The sequence below is a fragment of the Glycine soja genome, chromosome 7 (genome assembly GCF_004193775.1).
Source record: "Glycine soja cultivar W05 chromosome 7, ASM419377v2, whole genome shotgun sequence".
Classification (NCBI taxonomy): domain Eukaryota; kingdom Viridiplantae; phylum Streptophyta; class Magnoliopsida; order Fabales; family Fabaceae; genus Glycine; species Glycine soja.
The window spans coordinates 40,425,948-40,448,134 of NC_041008.1; the positions used below are offsets into that span (position 1 = coordinate 40,425,948).

Consider the following 22,187-nt stretch of genomic DNA (forward strand, 5'->3'; position numbering starts at 1 on the left):
GTTGCTAATCCAAGGCAATGACAAAAACGCATAACAAGATACCTTTTTGCTAAACTGACAGTATGTAATCTGCAGTTTCAATTTTAATTGACTTATTCTATGTTTTTAAACTCGATTTTAAAAGTGATAATATGTAATCTGCAGTTGAGCTGATTACCCAAGGCAATGTTCTTACATATTTTTATTTTTTAAATTCACAATCGCATAAGTAACCCCAAAAATGAAAAAGCATTGAGAACGTTTCAGCTTCCGCATTGAGCTGATGCAGCTAATTTCAGAAACATTCGACAACATTGCTTGCACAAGAGCTGCAAGTTTAACTTATCCTTTTTAATTTGAACCAGCTAGAATATAATCTGTGAGGTCATTTGACATGTGTTGATTCACAATTTAGCCACTTGAGGAAGGAAGCTTGGGTCCACGGAGACAACAACCTAGAGAAATTCTATCATTGGAATGTCACAGAATAGTCACAAAATCAAAATAGCAGTGTATTTGTTATGTAAATACCTTCCCAACACTTTTGCCTGAATGGAGATACTCTACAGCGTCTGCAGCAGAATGCAGGCCTATAAATTTCTTTGGATCAATAGCAACCTGTATGAAGAAACGAGAAAGTTAAGGATCACAAACTAGCATGGCAACTGCTAAGTATAGCAAATAGCAAAAATCAAATAAATATACTGTTAATGACGATGGTTTTATTGGTCCATAGATATGGATGAAATGCGTATAAGTTACCTTTAGCTTTCCCGTAGAGTAAAGATTAAATAGCCCGTCAAGATGTTCTTGCCACAAGTGACCATATTGCACCAGGAAAAAGCCAGACTGAAATTTTGGAATTGTGTACGAACATAAGTAAATCAGAAAAATAAAATGAAACTTTGCACGGGAGAATGTAATTCTTGGAATGAAAAGATTTCACTTAGGAACAATTTTACCACTTGTCCAAAATTAAAAATATTTTGGTTAGAAATTTGTAAACTATAGGTTTATGTCCGAAATTTTCGCACTTTTTAAGTGGTGTTTTTTTTACCGTAGGATAATATAGAAATCATATACTACTAATTAGCCAGATAGTAGAAAGATAATTTAAATTACTCAATCTGTAAAAAAAGAATAATCATATTTATAACTAATTACTTAAAAAGAACTAGTATTTATCCTTCCAACATTTCATCACTGCATGATATGACAGGATTGAGGTTTAAAAGTTAAACTTTCCTACCCAGAAAATGCTTCACTCCAGAATGAGATGGATATTTTAAGCTCCGCAACTCACAAGATTAAATGACAATGAAATAAGAATCAAGAAATCTGAAAAAGCAAAAAAGTAATGGCCGACTACTAGTGCATAACTTCATCATATTGCTACATACCACTGTTTGGCTCTTTGCTAAAAGCTTCTCCAATAGTCCAGGGTATTTTGATGGCGTCCAACCCTTCTCTCCTTGATACTGGAATGAATGAAAACAAAGAATACGATATCAATATTTTTCATTAACAATAGATTCCTTAAGAGGTCAGAAGCAGCTTACTGCAATTTCTAATCCAGCTTCATACACTCTTCTATCAGACTTCACAAATAAATGGGATAGGTAATCTAACAATAAAAATAATTCTATATTATGGTAACATAACTAGCTAAAATCCAAATTTCGTTCCAGACATCTGAGATGGGCTACAGAATTCCATGTTGCATATAACTTAGTGGTTTGATAGTGAATACCACAATAACTAAAATCTAATTTTCACTACACTTAAATGAGGATAAAATCCAAGGTATTACATGAATTTACAATCACTAAATGAGTTAGTACTACCTCTTAGAAAAAAAGGGTAGCACAGTATGTTATAGATGCAATGAAACTTTCAAGTGCTGTGGAGGGAAAATGTGGAATGAGAAGAAAAAAAGAAAAAAGAAAAACCTGAGAAATCATGCCAATAACAATGAGTCGTCCATGGACAGCCAAAGCATTCAAGCACAAGTTTAACATGTCACCGCCAACAGACTCATAGATGATGTCAATACCTTTGGGGAACTCTTCCCTTAGAACCTGAAAAATTAAGTAAAAAAATTTTCATGTTGGTATGAAGCAGTTTACATAATTTATTCCAATAAAACAAGAACCAGAACATCAACAAAGTAAAGATGCCCATTTGCACTTAAATTGGAGTCATGATTTGAACATTGATATTCATTAAAGATTTAAGTCATGGTGTTTAATTGGTCTTTGGTATGTAAAGAACTTCCCCACCACTGTTCTGTCCTTTCAGTTATGCAGTGAGTTTCACAGCTTTTGTCAGCAAATATAATATGATATTGTAAGGTTTGCCTGTTTGCTAGAGCACATTGGTTTAAATAGAGTTTATAGGTATTCCAGGATGCAAATTGCTCAACAGAAATGGTGTGACATTTCTTCCTACACAGGTTTAAGATGAATTTCTACTTTCCTCTCATTCAGCAAAAGGTAAATATTTTTTTCTGGAATTCAAGGATTTTCATTTTATATTTTAGGTCACTGGGTTGTTGCTAGTGTAGGCACTAACATACTGATAGGACCCATAGTAAAATATTTAAGACATATGTGAGGAGGTGCAAGAGGTGCGATGCACAGGATCAAAAGTAGGAGAGGAAAAGCCTTGCAAACTTGCATACCTGGCAGTAGTGGCATGAGGTGTGCACGAGTTAATGGGAGAGAGAGTAAGAGAGGAAATATAAGTGGGAGGTGGAGTGTGAGGGAGGGAGGCTGGAATTTTGTTAAGGCTTGGGAGAGAATTGGACACTCTCGAAATTGTCCTGTTATTGTTTCATTGTTTTTCCTGCGTGTTCTTATTGTATTCCTCATTCCCAGCTCTGAATCTCTTGGATAAAGGCTGGGAATACCGTATTAACACTATTGGAGTTGGTTGTTTTGCTATATATCTTTTGGGATCCTATTACATATGTTGGTTTCACTCCCTTGATGCCTTTTTTATACTTCCTTCATCCCCAATTATAAGATCCTTTCAACTAATTTATATTCTTTAAAAAAATAATTAATTTAATTAATCATATTAAATCTGACAATGTATTATCATTTTAAAATTATCCTTTTCTTATCTTTCTATCTACTTAATTATTTTTTATTAATGTTTGAAGAGAGATTAATTAAATAAAGGTATGTAGAAAAAAAAAATTAATACATTTAGAAATTAAAAAATAATCTTATAAAAAGAAACAAACAAATTTTTAAAGAAGATTTTATAATCAGAAAGAGTACCAAATTGTACTTGTATGATAAAAAAGGACTACAAAAGAAGGAAGAGAAATTGAGGGCTATCAATACTCAACTCAATAGTCAATAATATCAGGGACATTCTAGAAACTAAGTCTGAAAATTCATTCAACAAAATAGAAGAGATAATATAAGCAATTCAAATAGAATTAGGATCGTTTTGTAAGATACTGAACAACAACTTGCTGGATATTTCAATTAGCTAAATATATAAAGGACCAGAAAACACATGAATGGCATAATGTAATTGTGTTGATTTCATTGAATGTGCATTTTTAGGGTCTGAGCTTATACATATATGTATATCTTAATATACTAAAAATATTGAATATCTTCACGCACAATAAAAAAAGAGAATTAGTACTAAGGAGCCAACTGTCAGTGAAATAAATTTTACATCAAAGGACACATCAACCATCTGAATGGTTAGTTAGGTTATAATGATTTTTTAACTTATCCGTTTCAATAAAAATTACAACAATAAAGGCAGTTATGGTTAACAGAACTCTAAAAAGAATCAAAGGATTTAAAAAAAACTTACAGTTTTTACATCTTCACTATGATAGTCTATGACTCTGTCAACTCCCAACTCTTTCAGAAGCTTGGCTTTTGCCCCACCTCCACAAGTTGCAACCACTGTATTTCCTGCTAATTTTGCTAGCTGCACAATAATCCAAATTACTAGGCCAGGCAAAGAAACTTTTATGCAGAGAAATTGCATAAATTTTAGACTACAAAATCTATATTGAAGTACCCACCAAGTTATCTATTAATACATTTGAGCAAGCTTTGTAAAAAAAATTATTTATTTTTCAACCGCTTCTTTTACACAAAGTAATATTTTCTTATTACAATCCACCTGTGAAGTTCACTGTTTTAAGTCAAGAGATGTTCTATCTTGACTACTTTCTTTTGCCTTTCTTTCTTTCATAGAATAGGACCTCATCTCCCAATCATTTAAGAAGAAATGGCACAAGAACAAGCAATCTTTGTATTAAAATAGTGGGCAGTTATCTTTGGTCTTAAGGAATCAAGGAAACATCTACAAGAGTTCTTTGTGTGATCTCACGAACAACTAGTACTTGGAAAAAAAGAGAGAATAAAATAGTATGATAATAAATGTACACCAATACAGAAAAAGTGAAGTAAATAGAAAGAGTAAAAGATACAAAATCCCCACTGAATTTTTTTTTGCAGAAAATTAAGTTTTCCCAGGTTCATCCAACAACTACAAAATGTCAAGAAACATTCAATTTGTTACAAGAAATAGTTCCTAGAAACATATATACAAATGCATATGGTTCAGAAAAGTGGCAAGGGATTTATGAAGTACCTGAACAGCAAATTGCCCAGTTCCTCCTGCTGCAGCAGTAACAAGGACCACTTTTCCAGATTCCATCTGTCCCGCCTTTTCAGTATATAAACGGAAACTCTGATCAGGACAAGCCAGTGGCAGATTAACTCAAACTAAATATATGATTCACAGAAGGTAGTAAATAGTAAAAAAAAAAAAAAAAACTGAATTCCATTGATATGAAAGATGAGTAAAATTTCAAATAATAATAAGAAATAAGGATACATCTGAAGCAAGGAGACAGAATTATATTAGACAACCTTTTCTTGAGCAATTGAGGCTGTTAATCCTGATGTAAGCATGGCAACAACTTCAGGATCTGGTCTAGGCACCGGAAGGGCATGTTTTGAAGGAATCTATCCCAAGTAACAAGTCAGTGTCAATAACTTACATCATAATAAGTATCACCCCAGTATTATCATCACATCAACTTAACAACCAAACACATGGTTTTATAAATAAATGGTACATGGAAACTCCAATGATTAAGCCATTAATATGAAAGAAAATATCAACATTATGTTAAGCGCTGCCCACCATTATGAATTCAGCATAGCCTCCAAAAGTCATGAATGCACAAGGCATACCAATTTTCAAGTCAGTGACAGAACCCCCAACTGCTGCAATTATCCCTACAGCCTAAAATATAAACATTAAAAAAATGTACACGTGTAAGTAAAGGTCTTCTGCATCAGGTGGTAGGCTTCATATCAAGATATCTACACATGGGGATATATCTATACCTCAAATCCTGCATCAAATGGAAGACGAGAAGCAGTATCATTGTTGTTACCACCAAAATAGTGGCCTGAGCTAAAATTAACCTATCATTATTCATTCTTGTTAGAATTATTGATTATACAGGAAAACACATGTTCTAGATAATGAAAGGATATAACACTTGAAAGACCGTGGGCAGAGAGAAGCTTTGTATTGTACAAAAAGAAGTAATATTACTCAATATAGATAATTGTGTTTTTCCAAGCCATTGAACTCAAACATGTGTAGATTAAAAAATGAGAGGACCTGATATCATGAGACTTCACATGTGTTATCCAGGATCAGACCCATCTGACATGATAAATCAATAATGTTCATTACAGAGACACATACGACCTTTTTTCCCTATTTCTCCTGTCATGCTTAAGTTGAAAATCAAAACTGTCAAAGTCTAAGAGAAGTTATCAATTGTAGGGTCCCTTGGAACAAACAAATCTCTCTGTCAAAGTCTCAGAGTACATCTATTTGGTTCATTTGTTAAGAACTCTCCCCTCATTTTATCATAAAACAACTTTTGAACAGGCATGCTCTTCTAGGAAGTTATACATGTGAAAAATAGAAGAGTAAACAAAATCTGGCTTATCGATTTTTACCATTTATTAACATTTTATCATATATTCTATAAAAATAATATTAGGGTCCCCAAAAGGCACGTGTTCTCTCATTTTGGTACCCCCATAGTTTAGTTTTATCAACTGAATCCTAACGTGTTTTAGAGTTTCTCTAGATGCTTCCATGAGAATTCAGTTCAGTATTCATAAAGTTTATTTACACCGTGTATGTGCACAATATGACCAAACTGAGATGAATAAAAAGTTAGTGCCTCCACTAGGAAAACTAACTAGACTTTGAAGAATCAAATTGAGAATACATTACTAGAAAATATTAAATTCTCTAGAAGGCTAAGGTATGATAAGCCTAGGATCTTAGTTTAAAGGAGATGAAAAAAAAAAACTTCTTATTATCTTTATGGGTCTTACTTTGCTACTCATGCAACACCTACTTACAAAAATCTAAGTTCAAGAGTTGTGACAAACTTCAACAGTAAATACATAGTGCCTTATTTTAAGGAAGTAATTCCAAATTAGTGTAGTGCCTTATTCTAGATATACAGAAAAGCCACGAGCATATTAGACTAGTATGTTTATAATAAGCCATGCAATTTCTGACTTGAACACGCATTTGTTGAGCTAAAGTGTAACTTTTTCTAGTCAAAGTTAGACAATAAAGGGTGTATCTTTTTGCCACAACTGAGGTTATCCGTCAGGAAGTTAAGGCTGGGACATGCCATAGAGAGAGCATTAAGAAAACAAAACTCAACAATATGCAAACACAAGTCCTCTCAGAAAGATATAGCAACTTACATCACTAGCATTCACACCAGCATAAATTATCTTAACAAGAACATGCTTTGGTTTGATAGGTAATCTCAGTGATGTTCTCACTACACTGGTAGCATTCCGAAAGTTGTGAGTCAAGGTGTGAACAACTCTGCAAAGAGAAAATAACACATCTTTAAATTAATAAAATTGTGAGAAGAAATAGTCAATAGATCAGTCAATTTGAAGTATAAATGCACCCTTTCTAACACTGTAGAAATAGGAAACAAATATCTTCCCAAGGCATGTATATAGTATAACAAGAGAGAGTTCAATACACACATTTTCTCAAAACTCTCTGGAGGTTTAATAGATGGAGCTTTGAAATCGGATCTTCTCCTGAAACGACGTATCAAGTACTTTGCTTCTTCAGATGGAGAGGGCCAGTACTCCATACCCCGACGATTTGTAATCCATAGGCAATGACCAGCTTTACTTTCATCCATAATGAGCTCAAAAGCACCTTGAGAGATTGAAATACTTTCATATCAAAATTTATGTGTACCTTAGAAACATTGACCAATCACGATTATTGACTCAATGGATTTTCCTATAACATGTATGAAATATCAACATGTTATTAACAGCACAAATCAACAAAGAAACTAGGATATCAGATAGAAACAAAATATATAGCAGTAAACCCTATTAATATTTGTACAAGACTCTTAATCCTAATCAAACAAGGAAATATAGATCATGAAATATAACGAAATATGGAAATCCCTCTTAAGAAATCATCCACGATACTCTAAAACATTTTTAAGATAAATCCATTGAGAAATTGTTTTAGATATTGTTCTCCCTCAAGTAAAATGATAGCAACGCTGTTATGGATGAAGTGTAGAACAAACAGCATGGGCAACAGCTGCAGAGTATTCCACCACTTGTCTACTAATTCTGTTACAGAAAGATATGCATTCTGTTATTTCTCTTCTTTTATTTGCTTAGTGGGGCAGCTGGACCTTGTTGGTAGCAGCCCTGTAGGCCTAGGATCATCTATAAATAAGGAAATTATGTAATGGAAATACAGAGAAGAAATATCTAATATCTGTTAGTGTAGTTAGCATAGTGTAGTTTAGCCTTTGTTCCTAACAATTTGGTCCGACCTGCTGCCCATGGTTGGTTGCCTCCCATGGCTGCCTTTACCTTCCTCTTCCCCTGCCAGAACCCCTACACCTGACTCCAACCATACCTGCTCACAACAGCCACCAGACCACCATGGACCGCCTTAAAGAGGCTATAGACCGCCTCACCTAGACTTTGCAGATGACCGCCAAGCTTGACGTCATCCTTGATCGGTTATCAGCTCTCACAACCACTCCATTATCTCCCAAATCAACCCCGTTTCACTTCCACGTCGACAACATAGCTCTGCAACCAGTGGAGACCATGAAGTCACCACCAACAGATGAATCGCGAAGGTCACCTAAGGTTTCCGCAACAACAACAGCACCGATGGCACAACAACGCACAGCAACCATGACGACTCTGCCTCCCATGGTTTTTTTCCACCTTCCCCCCTGGTGGCCACCACAATCGTTACCGTGCTCACACCCATTCAACGCTTACTATGACCCTGCAGCTGTGCGCCATTTATCTAATGGCTGGGTAGCTGATGCATGCCAACTATTTGTTGATATAGGCTAGGTCGCAGTTGTGACATCTGTGCGCACCTTGAAGTTAGATGTCAATGTGGTTAATGCTTTGATAACTCTGTATGTGAAATGTGGGGACGTCAACACTGCTAGGTTGGTGTTTGACAAAATGCACCAACATCATCCTGCATTTCATGATTCTGCATTTCCCAAAAGGAAGTTGGATAGGAGGTACAATGTCGGGGACGGTTTTCACGTGATAGCGGTGCACACCGAAAGCCCCTACCTCAAACTGAAGCCCAAAACGGCATCGTGCAAGTGTAATTATTCCATGGTGAATGTGCAGACTTATGGAGCTGGCTTGTGGTACACTTGGTTCGATAGGGATTTGAGTGTTGCTGGAAGGGTCATTCTCAGAACTGGCCATAATTCTTATGTGCATAAGCTTCTCAAAGTCGATAGACCCATTTTGCGCATTCCCACACTGGCCATTCATCTCGACCACTCAGGGAACCAGGATGGTTTTAAACCGAATCTAGAGACTCATCTTCTTCCTTTACTCTCAATGAAACCTGAGGACACTTCTTTGGAATTCAACTCCAGGGAGAAGAATAATGCCTTGTCATCCAAACCTCATCATCATCGGCTGCTTATGCAAGTATTGTCAGATAAGTTGAATTGTGATGTTGATGACATAGTGAATATTGAACTGAATGTTTGTGTTATTCAACCTAGCTGCCTTGGAGGTGGAAACAATGAATTTATTTTTTCTGGAAGATTAGCTAATCTGGCTTCAAGTTATTGTGCATTAAGGGCACTTATTGACTCATGTGAATCTCCTGGTGACTTAGCAAGTGAAAATGCAATTCGAATGGTTGCTTTATTTGACAATACCGAGGTGGGTTCGGGTTCTGTTCAAGGAGCCGGAGCGCCCACCATGTTTCAGGCCATGAGACGTATAGTTGGTGACTTCGCAAATAACTATGTTGGTGAAGGCTCTTTTGCATGCACTATTCGCCAATCCTTTCTTGTGTCTGCAGATATGGCCCATGGAGTTCATCCTAATTTTATAGATAAGCATGTTGGGGACATTCCTTCTGTTTACAGGTGGGAAATGACCAATAGGGTTGTTCATGCTGCTGCTAGAGGAGGAAATCTGAAGATTTTGGAGGAGCTTCTTCCATTTGAAGCTCTAGTCTCAGCATTTCCCTCACTGATATCTCTGAGAAACAACTCTGGAGAAACTTTCCTCCACAAGGCTGTATCTGGTTTTAATTCTTATGCATTCAGAAGATTGGACAAACGGGTTGAACTTTTGAGAAACATGTTGAGTGGGAAGAACTTTCATGTGGCGAACATTATCAATGTCAAGAACAATGAGGGCGAATTACTCTTCACATGGCCATCATTGGCAACATTCACACTGCCTCATCAATAAAGTTGAATATATGTGATGTTGATGGCATGACCCCACTAAATTACCTTAAGCAACACCCCACATCTGCATCATCAGATATACTAATCAAAGAGTTGATCTCAGCTGGGGGAATGTTTGGATGTGCAGTTCTCTACATTGGCCAAGGAAGCTTTCATCATAGCATGACAAATATATTGCAGTATGTGGTGCATCAAGCTGATTCTACTGTGGATAAGCTTGGAAATGTGTCAGATTATCTTGCTCAAGCTAAGCAGGTTGAAATCAATCGAGTTTTTCTCCCCACAAATGTTCAAACTGATATCGATCAGGCAGAAACAGATATCGATAACTCTACTAGCACAATTGTTGATAAGACAAAGGAGAACTCAGCCAACATACATGATCTCTTAGATTCTGCGAGGCTGGCCCTTATCATAATAGTTGCTGTTATGCTAGTCTTGACACTTCTTGGTTTTTTATTCTCAATTTTTGGCATCCAGCTCCTTGTGTATATCTTGGTAATAGCAGGATAGGTTCTTGTCACTGGCACCCTTATATTATGTGGCTTGTTCCTTGTTCTCCATTATGTGACAGCAGACAGTTGTGTAGCTGTGAATGAATGGATCCAGCATCCGATTGCACATACAGCTATGGATGCTATTCTGCCTTGTGTGGACAATTCCACTGCACAAGAAACATTGTCACGAAGCAAAGAAGTAACTTCTGAACTAGTCAATTTGGTCAACCAGGATATCACCAATGTCTCCAACTCAAATTTGGCCCCCAATCTCACTCTAACCTTGAGGGAAACTTACAACCTTGAGGGCAAGGTTGATTTTCCAGCGGTGGGTAATGATAGCAACACTGTTATGGATGAAGTGTAGAACAAACAGCATGGGCACCAGCTGCAGAGTATTCCACCACTTGTCCACTAATTCTGTTATTCAATTCTGTTATAACAGGAAGATATGCATTCTGTTATTTCTGTTCTTTTATTTGCTCAGTGGGGCAGCTAGACCTTGTTGGTAGCAGCCCTGTAGGCCTAGGATCATCTATAAATAAGGGAATTATGTAATGAAAATACAGAGAAGAATTATCAAATATCTGTTAATGTAGTTAGCATAGTGTAGCTTAGCCTTTGTCCCTAACATAAAATCCTAGTAAGCTTAAAGCAATGACAGGAGATAGACTACATAGGGACTAGAGATAGGACCAAACTACATCTCGGAACTAATCCTCATCAGTAATGATCATTGACAGGAAGAGAAATCACCACTGATATGATCATCAGTGAATTGCCAAATAAATCCTGAAGTTGCACCACAACATAAGTTTCTATGCACTGCCATGCTCCATTCACCAATTTAGCTTTTCCATGCATGCAAAAGCCCACAAAGTCTTATCTCCAACACTCTCACTGGCCAATTCGATGACTCCCAGCCTCCATTGTCTTGGTTTGCTCCCCTCCCAACAAGTATTTAGCTGCCTTGCGTATAATCATCTCTTGATATATTTGACATGCTTTGTTGCTATGGTTTTTAGTCTTTGGCCCATTTTATTGTGTTGTTTGTGCTTCTAGCATGTTTAGGTTCGAGATTGTAACTTTTCTTTTTCGAGGAAACCCAGAGCTGTCTCGGTAAAACTATGATTTCAGATTCGTTAATCATTGGATTGTTGTGAAATTTTGATATGTAGTTCAAGATTCAATTTCGCACACCTTCACCGTTGTGATTTGTGAGATAATATTCGTGGAGAGAGAGAAAGGAATCGACCGAAGACAGTACAAATGGAAACTTCAATCCCTTCTCCTTTTCTCTAATGTTTGGGAACCCTAACAGAGCAACCGGAGGAGTTCTAGAGAGCACCAGAAACACCACAGTTGATAAAGGAGAACGCTCGAGCGACTACGTCGAGGTAAGGGATGAGTTTATCGCAATTGAGTTAGAATGAACATGTGTAGGGATCCCTAGAGAATTAAATTGGGGTTTATTTTGGGATGTTTATTAAATTATAATTTTCCCTTGACTATTATAAATACAATATTGTATGTTTTATGTACCAATTGATGTTATGATGAGAATTAATTGATAAACTTGAGTACTCTTGATGTTTTTAGGTTTTGACCTATGATTTTGATATAATTGTGTAAAATTATTTGAGGGGTTTTACTCCACATGTTGTGATAAATCTTTTGTATGAATTGTTATATTGAGGATATGAAATGGTGATTCAAATTACGAGTATGTGATAAATTGAACATGTGATGAATGGTGAAATATATGTATATTGATATGTGTGTATTGAGTTGTGAGCGATGAACTGTGCAATCACACAATTGTAAGACCCTTTAAGGGCGACGAGTATTGTGATGGAATTCACTGTGAGAACCTGACGAGATAAAATGATTTTGAAAACAATTGATTAGTTGTGTGTATTGCATAGTTCATAGGTAAAGTGTATATGATTCAGGGGATGTGATAACATGTTAAATTGAGATTATACCATTGTGATTGAGATCGAGTATATGTGATAAATTGAGTATGTATGTGATTGAGATATATATGTGCATTGAGTTGTAAACTATAAATTGAATAATCGCATGACTATAAGACCCTTTAAAGGGCGACGAGTTAATGCTAAGTTCCTTTAAGGGCGACGAGCTAATGCTAAGATCCTTTAAAGACAACGAGATAAACTATTTTGAGAACAATTAAGGAGTCGTGTATTTTGTATAGTTCATAGATAAAGTCTATGTGTTAAAATATTTTCTGGGTTAAACCTGAATCAGGAGGGAGAGGCCCTGACGGACTCTTCGGGGTGTAGGCTTTGGGGGTCATTCGATTTGAGTGCTCCTTTAAGCCTATGTTGATCCCATATGGTTAGAGCATTCTCGCAAAACAACGTGAGGTCTCCCTATGATCTTACTTAGTGAGAGTGACCTGACTTGCTAGTGTATGGTTTGTCTTGTCATGTACTCCTAGGCGTCCGACGAGATTTTTCACTGACATAATACCACATTGCATATAGGATTAAATCTTAGTGTATATGTTACATAACGCTTGTGTATTGATCGATATGGATTGATTTAGTGATATTGTGTTTTGATCATTGAGTACGTGAATATTGTAAAAATGAATGAGACGTGTGGAGTTGTGAAATGATGTTGTGCGGCAAAGTGGTGAAATAATGTGAACTATGCTTAAATAAGTTGTATTTTGTTAATATGATATTCATACCTATATGTTGTCTTGTTCTTTCTAATAGTTAGGAATGTGATAACTCACTTCCTGTGTGTTATTTGTGTTTGGATCCAGTGATGATCTTGAACCTGGTGTTCATGGGAGCAGATAAATAGGTGAATGACTATGAAGAACCTCATGCTAGAGTACACGACAACACAATGCTCTGATAGGATGTGACATTGAGATATAGGTTTCCATATTAATTGCATTAAGTCTTGGTCGGCCTTGTTTTGGAGCCGAGATAATTTATTATTTATTTGGACAAATTTTATTATGATGTTAGAAAAGTGAATATGAATCTTTTACCCCTTGAAATATTTGTATTTAAATGTGTTTTAAAAACTTTTAAATTAATTGTGATTTCTTTTATTCCTTTGTTAATATATATGTGAGGGGTAAAGGGTGCCACAGAGGTAATGGAAATGCTGAAAATGCTTTCCAGATATTTTGAATACTCTGTTAAATTATTTTAGGAGATGTCCATGCAATACAATGGGGGTATTGGAAAACAAATCAACCAGACCCCCAAAACTTTTGCAATATTTACAATATAAAAGCAAACCTTTACAAAGTTATGATTTAGTAAGGTACAAAGTACAGAGGCACACCCACCCACCACTTTTTGGCCAAGCCACATGAGAGAACAAAAAACTTTATAGACTTACCTTTCACCACCATTTCCATAGATATAAAGCCCCCCGTCAACTTGACCATATTGGAATCTATCTTTAATGTCATCTCAGTTTCAACAAACTGCACCAAACTTTCTGCATTATAGTACTTTGTAACAAAGTATTACAAGAAATTTTGCTTTGAAAATCAAAACACATTATGCAGGTCCCAAAGGCAAGGAGTTTTGTTCCAACAACCAGTAGAAAAAAAAAGAAAAATAAAAGCATTTGGAAAGTGAATCCACCGAACTCCACTCATATTAGTTGGGACTTATTAGAGTATAAAATATAGAAAGCATATTTTGCTTACTATAATTTATACTCTAATAGGACCCAAAGTAGCTTTCAAATACCAAGGTCTCAAACCAAAAAAAGAAAAAAGACATTTAATGATTTAACAAACAAAACATATAAGTATAGTAAATTTCATCGCATAAGGGAAATTTGTTTAAAAAGTTCTAGTCAATTTCAACAGAGTATTCCATATTTCCACATATTGAAGATTAATAATGTAACTAAGAAATACTCATGCTTCAAATACAGATCTTACCTCAGGGCAAAGCACATTGACTCGAATTCCTTCACGTTTGTATAGACGAAGTGCTCTAGAAAACATAACAACACCACCTGCAGAAGTATAGTAACATGATAACATTTTAGGAAACAATATAATAACTAATGCAAATTCTAGAGATGGAGATATGACGACTATCATTTCACTCTCACTGAAAACCAAAACTTTTCAGTTAAAAGCTTTCTTCTCAGTAATTTGATTATTATTAAAAGTTTATAAAAGCGGGATGGTTAAAATGCAGAAAGGCATTGGAGTTCAGGAGTTATTTGTGATCACAAAATACCTACCAAACTTAAAGGAATTTTTTTTATCGTATTACTATATGCCCAACTATACTCTATGATAGTGAATGTTGACCTTTAAAGGGACAACAAGAGAAAAATGTGAAAGCAGAATAAATGAGAATGTTAAGATGTATGTGTGACTACACGAGAAAGGATGGGATACGATATGATTGTATACGAAGAGGTAATGGTGTGGATTGAAGAAAAGATGACAGAAAATAAGTTAAGATGGTTTGGACACAAAAAAAAAGCCACCAAAAGCACCGATGAGGAGAGTAGATTGCATGGATTTTAGTCCTATGATAAAGGAGAGAGGAAAACCAAAAAGGACAGTGGAAGAAGTTGTTAAGAGGGATCTCATGATAAATAATATATGTGAAGATTTGGTCTTTAACTGAGTCGAGTACCATCATGTGATCTATGTCAACGACCTCACATAGCAGAATAAAGCTTTTGTTGTTGCTGTTGATTAAAACTATAAAAAATATGTTAATCAACAACAAAGAAATGCCAATATTAGTGAATCTTTTTTTCTTTGTTTTTTGTTTTGGGATACACAAGAAGTTTTATTAGGGGAAAAAAAGAAAGAGGAGGAGCAACTCGGAGGATCATAAGATAATCACAAGGTTTCTGATTTTGATGATAGCAAACTCCATTCTCGCAAATAAATTTTGAATCATGCCAGAAATACAAATAAATTTTGGAAAATCACAATAAAGAGGCAGTGTACATAAAAACTTGTGAATAGCAGTTTTAAATTTTAGTGCAAGGTAATACTGAGTCAGTGAGGTTGTTGCTTGATCCACACTTCAAGCCCAATGGTCATCCACATGTATGCTCAAGTTAACAGCTTTCACTTAAGCTGAATTGAATAGGTCTTTAAGCTCTTTTGTCTGGCAAATTTAATTTTTTAAATTCAGCAAAAGTTTCAAGGAGTATACCCTAATAAAAGCTGGTATATGACAAACCTTTAGAGCCACTGTAAATTGTGTCAGCCACCGGATAAAGACCAGAAGCAGAACCCAAGTTGATAATCACACCAGGCCTTTTGGAAGCTTCCATGATTTTAATCTATTAAAATGAAGATAATGAATGCCAAGAATAACCAATAGTTTTAACCTCTTTTTTTCATATAAACATCATGTGGTGAACTTATGTATGTGATGTATAATGTGATTATGTAGGAGCAAATTATAACATTTTTGTCGTTAAGAATGTGAACCAACTTTCTTTTGGCAGCATTAAGTAAATATTTAGTTAAATGATATTCAATAAACTAGGTCACGTTTTGAGCTTACCGCAAGGCGAGTGGAATCAATAACAGCAGTGAAATTCACATTAATAGTGTGTCTCCATGTTTGGGTGCCATCCGTTTGATCCTTTTGGAATGGTATAGAACTACTAATCCCCGCACTGTTAATACAAATGTCTAGTCCTCCATATGTCAACAAGTGCGTTTCAAAAGCAGCAGCTAGATCCCCTGTTGGTGACTATGAATTAATATATCTGTGGACACTAAATACAAACAAAACAGCAAGCGCATTCGACAATTTATGATTTTATATGTATATATTATGCTACTTCATGATTGTTGGAACTTGGAACACAATTCATTTTACAATCGTGAAACGTCGTCATGTGCTTTCTAGTTCTACCATGTGAATCTCTATAACTATGCATTTTCATGTTAAGTGGTGTTAAGTCACTAAACCAAATGGAAACACTAATATTTGCATTGAAGAAAAACAAAGGAAGGTTTGTAAGGATCTTAAACAGGGCCCATAAGGAGTCAATTTCAACTTCCTGCACGGGGAAGCCTGCTGTGTGTCATGCTAACTGACAATATCCCACTTACTTGCATTAGTCACATCACATTTCACAAATATGGCAGACGGAAATCCTAACTTAGAATGAAACTTGGTGTTAATTTTCTCAACGAGGCTTGCAACTTGTCTTCCCCTTTCTTCAGAGAAATCCACAATCGTGATAAATACACCCTTCTCTGCAAGAGCTAGTGCAAGACCTTTGCCTGTAAAAAAACCCACAACATAGTCACATCACACGCAATAATAGTATAAGTGAATCATGTGATATAAACTAAATTTCATGGAGCACACATCTTGATCACAATCATGTGACATGTTATCATTCTTTCACTTGTCCTTGACCAAAGCTTCACATAGTTGAAGCGTCAAAAGTCACAACTAAACGATGTTAACTTCTCTTAAAAGTTGATTTTAACTTCATAAACTAACTTTAACTTGCGGGAGAAGTTTATTTAGTTTTTCTTCCTTATTTTCTTATTATACATACTTACGGATAAACTTATACAAATAACGCTAATTCTTACATATGTAAAGACAGAAGAATAGGATTGAGTAAGTAATTCAATTACTAATATCTGTTTGAACACGTGCTCTGTAGTTAGCTGCATCTTTTCTTCCCAATTAAACTACTGATTCTTTTTGAAACGGCAAAAATGAACAGAGTGCTTCCGCGAATCGGATCTTTAATTCGAAAGTGTGTAATAGTGTAATGCACATATCATCATTGCCAGTGTCAGTGTGATTAAATTCAGGAATGGCTAAAATCTCCATAGCATAGCTAGTTCAATTTAGTCGGTTCCTAATCGTGTGTTTGGATAGAAAAATTTAAAATTATAAAAAATTTTAAATTTTAAGAATTTCAAATACTTTAATTGAAATTCTTTTATTTTCAAATTTTTTTGTTTGGATAAAAAGAATTAAAATTATGAGGATGAAAAAATAAATGAAAAAAAAGAAAATATGATTGGTGTGTTAATGTTTATTGAAGAAGACTATAAGAAGAGAAGTTCAATTTCTGACCTTTTAAGAGGAAATTAAAATTTCAGATTTTTAATTATTTAAAATTATGTTTTAAAATTTTAAAATTTTAAATTTTTCATAAAAAATATCCGAACAATAAATTCTAAATTACATAAATTCAAATTTTCTGATAAATTATTTTCGTCGATTGAAATTATTTAAACGCACTCTAAAGTCAACTGAAACTTGTTTTTGAATATTTGAAATCGGATAATTGCAAAGTCAAATAGAAGAGTAAGATACTTATAGATATGAATATGAACATGAATGGCATTAAGGAAAAGAGGAAGTTACCGATTCCAGAGGCACCACCAGTAATGAGTGCTGACAAACCAGGTTTGATTTCCATTACTACTATTATCGTTCTTCTTCTTCTTCTGCTACTGCAGGTGCCGTCCCAAATTGATAAGACAAAGATTGGGGATGCAAAACGTGATGTATATAGTAGTACTTCTTAAATCCAGATGTCCTAGTACGGGAGGAGGAGGAGTAATTCCCAATGATTAAGGGATAAAAAATAAGAAAAATAGAATAGATATCACGCGCCTCAAGCTGATGCTGCCGAGTTATTTCAGTGTTTTCTCAGGTTTGAGTCGATAATTATATTAAATATTTATATGAAAAACTTTTTGGATTATAATAATTTTATTTGATTTGAATAAAATTATTTTTTATAATATATATATATATATATATATCTTTATAAAAAATTAATAAAAGTATATAAATGTTTTTTTCTTTATTACTGTAATAATGATTTGTATTTTTTTTTTTAGTCAATTACTTTATTCTTACCACATTTCTAGTTACTAATCTAAAACTTTTTCTACTGATATTGTAGAGAACCTAAACATTAAAACATACTAGTATTTTTTACTGAAAAATGTTATTAATATATCTTAACCCAATTTTAATATATTTCATTTTAATTTTTAATTAAAAATATTTTAATTAATATCTTTAAAATAACAAAATGCTATGTATATATAACGAATTATATTTTAAATTAACTGTATAGCTTATCCATTTTGGTTTTCTTTTTTCTATTTGAAGTAAAGCATTAAATATTATAATATTTTTATTCCTTTTCCAAGCACAAATATCATTTTATTATGAAATAACAAATTAATTCAATATATATATAATAACGAAAGTAAACTTCTCCTTGAGAAAAAAATATATATAGACACCCAATGCTACATAACACTAGAAAGAGATAGAATAGGATATAAAAATTTAGATGTAATAAATGTGATAGAAAGAGAGATATAAAAAACTTAAGAGTGTCAATAGGATATTTGATATTTAAATGTGTCTAAATATCATTCTTTTGTTCTTTAGTTAGTCATATATTGTATTTATTATAATTTTCTCTTTTTAATTTAAAGTAAAAGATTAAATGTTATATAACATTTTTTTTTCAATTATATCAGTATTTACTAACATATCAATGATCAATTAAACTCAAATTATTCAGTAAAAAAATCAGAAAAAAAAATACAAATTAGAAGAAAAGACTCTAACTAAAGTGATTAATCAATTTTTTTTTTAAAATTAGTTATTAACGAAGTTAAAGTTGATAGATACATTATACACCAATAATATGATTACCTTAACAATTATATGTTTATTATAATTATAATGAAAATAATCAATTAATTCAACGATATATATATATATATATATATATATATATATATATATATATATATATATATATATATTGTGAAAATAGCTTTTGTACGATAGTAAAAGAAATAAATTTTAAGCAGATACTCGTACATAAGTAATAAATATTAAAAGTGATCTAAAGTTACTTAGTTAAAAAATCATATTCATTTTTATATTTTCATAATAGTCACTTGTAAGTAAATGTTGTCAAATTTAGTAAAATGATAGTATTTTAAAACCTTTTTTTTTTTATCAAAAGTAAATGTAATCAATTTCATTGTTAAATTTAAAATCTCACTTCGTTTGGATACTTTATTTGGATAAAGCAATTCAAATTTGTGTATTTCAAATTTTTTGTTTAGACAAAGTAATTTAATTTTTATTATATTTAAATTTTATTTTATGAGTTATTTGAAATTCTTTTATTTTTCTCCAAAAAATATCTTTGAGAAATTCTCATCATTTTAAAAGTTCTTTGAATTTAATTAAATTGCATATTCTTCAGAAAAAAATTTAATTACATATTTAAAATATTTTAATCAATTAAATTAAATGTTTAAAATAAATATACACATAACTTCAAAACTGTGTTTGCCGGTGTTAGGTTAATTTTTAAAATTTTCTTCGACATGTTCGCCGCAGTTTTGTATTTTGTGAACAAACAAAACAGGAGGTCACAACTCACAATTGTGTTGCACGTGGGAGCCGGGGAGCGAGCGTATAAGATTGAAAAATATGGTGGAACCACGTTTTAATTTAAAAAAAAAAAAAACTCTCTTAAAAAGAAGAAAATTTATAAATAAAAAAAGTAAAAAAAATGAAATTCATTTAAAAATTAAATGAAAATACGTTTACTTAAATAACATATTTAATTTTTGTTTTCTATAGTATAAATATATGTTATTAAACATAAACGTGTTTAATATTAACTCACCTTTTTTTTAGGATAGAACATAGGGAAAAAAAATCCACTCAATTTTTTTTTTAATTTTCCTATTACTCTCAATTCAAACAACTTTAAAATTTATCCATTTTTTACTTATTATTTTTCTACTTTGTTCTATTTCACCTTTTTCTTAAAATTCTTCAGCATCCAAATAATTAATTTTAAAGAAGAGAGAAAATTGTAGAAACTGCAGTTCTCTTTCAACCTGCAACAGATCCATTCCATACATACGAGGGAGGAAACTGACGAAAATTATGAGATAATAATCCTCACGCGTTCCTGGGCATGTTTCAAAAAAAAAAAAAGACAAATTATCATTTTCAACGGTTATGTTTTTCGTGTTATACAGACTAGAAAGAGTTATATCTTATGACCTAAGGTGAGTATATGACGAATTGTCTGTTTAATCAACCAACTAAGCGGATTGATTCTCAAAGCATGTTTAAGTCGATATAATAATATCTTAGTTTTTTTGTTAGAACAAGTTTTTATATATTTTTTTTGTAAATGAGTGTAGGAAAAAACCCACAAGACACTGGAAGGTCCACGAAAAAAGGTACCAGTTACATCAATTAGAACAACGTTAAGAACAAACAAAGGGATATATAACATAAAAAAAAAAAAGTCTCAATTGAAGACCAAGGGTCTGTGAAAAATTACTAAGGGACTATCTTCCCTCCTCAAGAGAGCTAAGAGTAGAGGGAACATTCATGGTATAAAAAGTGTCTGGTCTTCTCACACTTTTTATTTGCCAACAACTTTTTTTTTTAAAGCGGATCTTGAATACATATGGAAGAGCATCAGGATAACTTATAAATTTTCAGAAATTTGGGATCTTTCAGCACTAACACTCTTCAACACCACAGGCAAAAAAATCTCTTCATTTTTGGGAGTCATTAATCAAATGGGCAGTGACAAATATCTGGGTCTCCCTTCAATCATTGGGAGAAGCAAGAAGGCGATCTTTGGTTACCTAAAGGCCAAACTTTGGAGAAGACTCAATCACTGGTCTCACAAGCAATTGTCAAAAGCTGGTAAAGAAATTTTCCTCAAATCTTGTGCTCAAGCAACTTTGGAGTCATTAATATATTTCTTATTATCAGTTTCTCTTGAAGTCCAACTCCAAAATATGATGAATTCTTTTTAGTGGGGCAATATAAAAACAACCACTCGAGGGATTAATTGGTTCAATTGGGATAAAATGACTATGGAGAAAGAGTTTAGTGGTCTAGGGTTTTGTCATCTCCATGACTTCAATCTTTCCATGCTAGGAAAGCAAGGGTGGAAGGTCTCCACCAATGAAGATGCTATTGTTACTAAGGTGTTTAAAGTTAAATATTTTTCTAATCGGAGTTTCTTGGATGTCCCCCTTAGGCATAATCCAAGTTATGCTTAAGGTAGAATCCAAGCTTCACAAGTATTGTTAAGAATGGTTTGCAATTGAGACTTGGTGATGGTCAATCAGTGAATATTTGGAGCCAGCCTTGGATTCAAAACAATCCCAATTACTATATCACAATTGCACCTCCTCTTGGTCTGGAACAACTCACTGTTGGAGCTCTTATTAACCATGAAAACTCAAATTGGAGATGGGAAATGTTGAACCAGTTTTTCAATGATCACAATGTGAAAGCCATCCAATCCATTCCTTTGCTAAATGGCTCGAACAAGGATCAACAATTCTAGAAATTCAGCAACAATGGTGACTATACACTGAAGAGTAAGCTTATCACTTTCTCATGATGAATTCAGTGCTTCAGTCTGATCATCTTAAAGTTGAAGGCAACTGATCTCTGTTATGGCGTCTCAACATTCCTCCTAAGGTAAAACACTTTCTTTGGCGTCTCCTACGTGATTGTCTCCCAACAAGACAATGCCTGCAACAAAAAAGTGTTAACTGCACAAGTCTCTACTCTTATTGCAATACAAATATTGAAAACGCTTGGCACGTAATGTTTGGTTGTGATCAAGTTAAACGTGTATGGGAAGTATCGGGTTTATGGTTTATTATTTCTAACAAAATTTTGCATGTTGAAAATCTCAACCAAATGATCTTTATCGTATTTGAATCTCTTCATACAGACCTGCCCCCAAAATTTGCTATGATGTGCATTTGGCGATGGCACAATGAATGGATATGGGATAAT

General features: G+C 33.7%; 2 protein-coding genes across 5 annotated transcripts; one reads left to right on the forward strand and one right to left on the reverse strand.

Annotated features, from left to right (window-relative positions):
- Positions 1 to 144: 144 nt before the first annotated feature.
- LOC114419677 (probable quinone oxidoreductase) lies at positions 145 to 17,971 on the reverse strand. 4 transcript variants are annotated; one of them, XM_028385420.1, is made up of 18 exons: positions 17,718 to 17,971; positions 16,433 to 16,606; positions 15,876 to 16,057; positions 15,546 to 15,648; positions 14,270 to 14,346; positions 13,714 to 13,801; positions 7,074 to 7,254; positions 6,777 to 6,903; positions 5,376 to 5,456; positions 5,170 to 5,271; positions 4,893 to 4,988; positions 4,612 to 4,686; positions 3,820 to 3,939; positions 1,929 to 2,057; positions 1,380 to 1,457; positions 742 to 828; positions 511 to 597; positions 145 to 434 (listed from the first exon to the last, which is right to left on the reverse strand). In XM_028385420.1, exons 1-18 carry the CDS (start codon positions 17,770 to 17,772, stop codon positions 384 to 386), a joined length of 1,893 nt encoding a protein of 630 aa, XP_028241221.1. In that variant the 5' UTR covers positions 17,773 to 17,971; the 3' UTR covers positions 145 to 383. The 4 variants fall into 4 exon arrangements, with proteins under 4 accessions (XP_028241221.1, XP_028241220.1, XP_028241219.1 ...); XM_028385419.1 differs by having other exon boundaries at positions 145 to 458; positions 534 to 597; positions 4,612 to 4,710; XM_028385418.1 differs by having other exon boundaries at positions 4,612 to 4,710.
- Positions 7,756 to 10,750, forward strand: LOC114419679 (probable aspartyl aminopeptidase). Its single transcript, XM_028385422.1, has one exon. It carries the CDS (start codon positions 8,559 to 8,561, stop codon positions 9,825 to 9,827), a length of 1,269 nt encoding a protein of 422 aa, XP_028241223.1. The 5' UTR covers positions 7,756 to 8,558; the 3' UTR covers positions 9,828 to 10,750.
- Positions 17,972 to 22,187: the final 4,216 nt, after the last annotated feature.

What these genes read in the sequence shown, in the direction of transcription:
- LOC114419679 (XM_028385422.1), top strand. Translation starts at nt 8,559, where the DNA reads ATGCACCAACATCATCCTGCATTTCATGATTCTGCATTTCCCAAAAGG.
- LOC114419677 (XM_028385418.1), bottom strand. Translation starts at nt 17,772, where the DNA reads ATGGAAATCAAACCTGGTTTGTCAGCACTCATTACTGGTGGTGCCTCT. An exon ending in ACTCTACGGGAAAGCTAAAG is followed by an intron (nt 598 to 741) that starts GTAACTTATACG and finishes TTCTTCATACAG; the next exon opens with GTTGCTATTGATCCAAAGAA. An exon ending in CAGGCAAAAGTGTTGGGAAG is followed by an intron (nt 435 to 510) that starts GTATTTACATAA and finishes GAATTTCTCTAG; the next exon opens with GTTGTTGTCTCCGTGGACCC.